The 3,105-nt window shown below is 24.9% G+C and overlaps 1 protein-coding gene across 7 annotated transcripts in view; it reads left to right on the top strand.

Annotated features, from left to right (window-relative positions):
* LOC108755186 (nuclear factor 1 X-type) overlaps nucleotides 1-3,105 on the top strand; it is a 316,149-nt gene that overhangs the window by 4,852 nt on the left and 308,192 nt on the right. For all 7 annotated transcript variants that reach the window (XM_018498052.1, XM_018498050.1, XM_018498056.1 and 4 more), the window contains one exon: nucleotides 1,702-1,857. In XM_018498052.1, the coding sequence (XP_018353554.1) occupies nucleotides 1,702-1,857 (156 nt within the window). The remainder of the gene's footprint in view (nucleotides 1-1,701; nucleotides 1,858-3,105) is intronic.

Here is a 3,105-nt window from a genome sequence, read left to right on the forward strand (position 1 = left end):
ATATAAGATTAAATCATTACTATTGAGGAGATTCTCCAAGTCTTTTCAGATAATATAAGGATTTAATCAAATACTAAGAATAAGTTTATAATTAATGTGTAGGAATTCCTAAATTTTTTAAGATTTATTCACTATGTAGATTTCTATAAATAATTTAATTTTTAAGGAATTTTAAGTAATTTAATTGTAAGCAAAGTATAAGAATTTTGAAGAGTCATATAGATATAAAAGGAACATCTTGAAATTCAAAAAATAAAGTTTTACCGTACACATTTCGTGTAAGAGTAAAATATAAAATGTTCATCTCCTTCAATTTTCTTTAAATATAATGTTGCACTAATGGAATTATGACAACATGGTTTTCACTACGATTATTAATATTTAAATTAATTTAAATAATTATTTTAAACAATACTATAAATAAACTTTCGTCAATAATTTCAAGATAAACTTTTATTTTTACTATAAAGAATTAAATTGTAAAGAATTACAAAATTAAAAAATGTTTTTTTTAATAGCATATTATAGTTTTACTGCTTAAATTTTATTTATTTATTTTTAGAATATAGCAGTGACATTTTGAATCGTTTGTGCTTTTGTGTTCAGATAAAAAAATTACATGATCCTTTTCTAGGGAACTTTCATAAGTATCCATCATCAAATGTCAAATACTTTAATATGTCTGATATTAAGTGACTCGTAATAAATTTTATTTAACATACACACGTAAAAGAAATAAATTAAATATAATAAAATAAAAATAATAATTTAGAAATAAAAATTAGCGAAGAAATAAAATATTATAAATAAAATAAGAAAGTTTGTACAAGAATGATTAAACGAAATAAATGAAGATAAAAGGAGGATAAAAGAAAAAAATATATACACATAGAAATATATAAAGTATACATAAGTATAGATATCAGACTGCTGCTTATACTGATGAAGTGAACTTCAAGTGAACACGTTCATGAAATTTAACATTCCAAGAATGCGTATAACTACATAGACAACTCGCGAAATACATTGCTTCTATATAGAAAATACCCGTGGAAGCCTCAAAAGTATTATACGTAAATTGTGATAAATTATTCAATTATTGTATTATATGAGTCTCAGTTTATGTGAGACAGTTTTTGAATATTTATTAATTTGTATAACTGTGTTATTGCTATCTGTTACTTCAATTTTTTCTCAATTTATCTTTGCTTTGCTACTGATTAAATTTTTTTTAAATAAAGTTAAGTGAAGTATATTATTCTTTAAAACGTATCACTAAATGATATCCTTTTTTTAAATCACAAGTAAGTGATTTCTTTTAATAACTTATTTTTTTATCAATTTTAGCTAATTAAAAACTTTAAAAAATTATAGAGAGAGATTATATTCATTAAGAGAAACAATGATAAATCTCATATTATCTTTATTATATAACATATATTTATCTATTCTGTTGACAAACATATTTCAAAATGTATTAAATTAATCTCAATTGAATTAGTAATTCGTAATGTCATTTGTGTCATTTGCTCTTGCGTCAATTTTTCCGATACGAGATTTACAATACTCGGTGTTTTTATATCGACAGTCGAAATTGCATGTGTGCTTGAAAGCGAATTTCAAACTGTGAGATGCAAAAGCTTAATAAACGACATGAATATGCACAATCCTATGAAAAGAATAAATATTATATGTTTGCAGGATGAATTCCATCCATTTATCGAAGCTCTTCTACCATTCGTGAAGTCTTTCTCGTATACATGGTTCAACTTACAAGCTGCCAAAAGACGATATTATAAGAAACACGAAAAGCGTATGAGTTTAGAAGAAGAACGTCAGTGTAAGGAAGAACTTCAGGTAAGAGATTATTTGAAATCAGTTAATTGGCATTCCTCTTTGACTTTTTTTATATATTAGTATATATATTTAGAAATTAAACTGTGAAGTGAATAAATTGGTTCTCGCTTAACATTTAATTCGTGGCAAAGATTGTTTGCGCGAGCGCACTCATTATTAAACGATTATAAACCTTAAAGCTGTACAATATCAATAAAAGTAAGTGTCAAAAAATTAGTCAAAAAGTCAATATCAGAAAAACTTTTTAGTTGTAAATATATCTTGACATCAATTACAAAAAACAAAATTAATAATTTGGCTTATAAATGGTTTACGCAGCGCAATAACTACATTTTGCTGCAGTTTTAGGTAAATAAATTTTAACCGCGTAAATGGATTCAAATAAACTTTTACATAAATATTTATTAAAGTTTTATTAGCAAATATAAAAAATTTAGTTTGCAATGTTATTTCCTCAATAAATTTGCAAATAAGTATTGCAAAACGCGATTTTAAGGATCAAAGAAAACAAAAAAATTAAATAACTTTAAACTATGAGAGAATTGTGTTAAAATTTTACAAAGATACTTAGACGTAATAATAGAACAATCTATGAAATTTTTATATTTTTGATACTGCTTTGAGATGACATATCCTTAATAAATAGTGAATCTTTCGATTAATTTTCTTCTCTAATAATCCCATCGTCATTCTCATTCAATGATACCACAACTGGACGTGATATTGTTGCTAATGCTATCGTTGCTTCTCTTCATCCATCTTCGTTCATGATAGAGTTCGATTAATATTTTAATTTCGTGAAGTTACAGTATTTAGTGGAAGAGTGATCGACATTAATTAGTGGCGCATAAGTGCTTCTTCTTTCTCTATTTTTAGCGTATTCGTCCTATTTCCGAAAATATGTGAAGAATGAGTTTCATGCAAATTCACATTGCTAATTGTAAGTGAAAAAATCTACATTTGACAATAAATTCATGAGATGAAATATCTTTTGGAATGGCCCATTAGATAAAATTTTATCTAAATTACGTTAAATTTGTTTACAGTCTGTCTGTAAATGAACATAAATGAAAGTAAAAACGTCATTGGCTAATAAACAAAACATAATGCTAAAATGTAGAAATACTGGCATGATGTAGTTTATAGGGTGACGTGACTACATTTCAAGAAATCAAAATATATAATTTTGTTTTCTTCTTTCCTTTTAAAACTACTTTTAAAGATGATAAATTATACTTTATATATATA

Source organism: Trachymyrmex septentrionalis, unplaced genomic scaffold (genome assembly GCF_001594115.1).
Source record: "Trachymyrmex septentrionalis isolate Tsep2-gDNA-1 unplaced genomic scaffold, Tsep1.0 scaffold86, whole genome shotgun sequence".
In the NCBI taxonomy this organism is placed as follows: Eukaryota; Metazoa; Arthropoda; class Insecta; order Hymenoptera; family Formicidae; genus Trachymyrmex; species Trachymyrmex septentrionalis.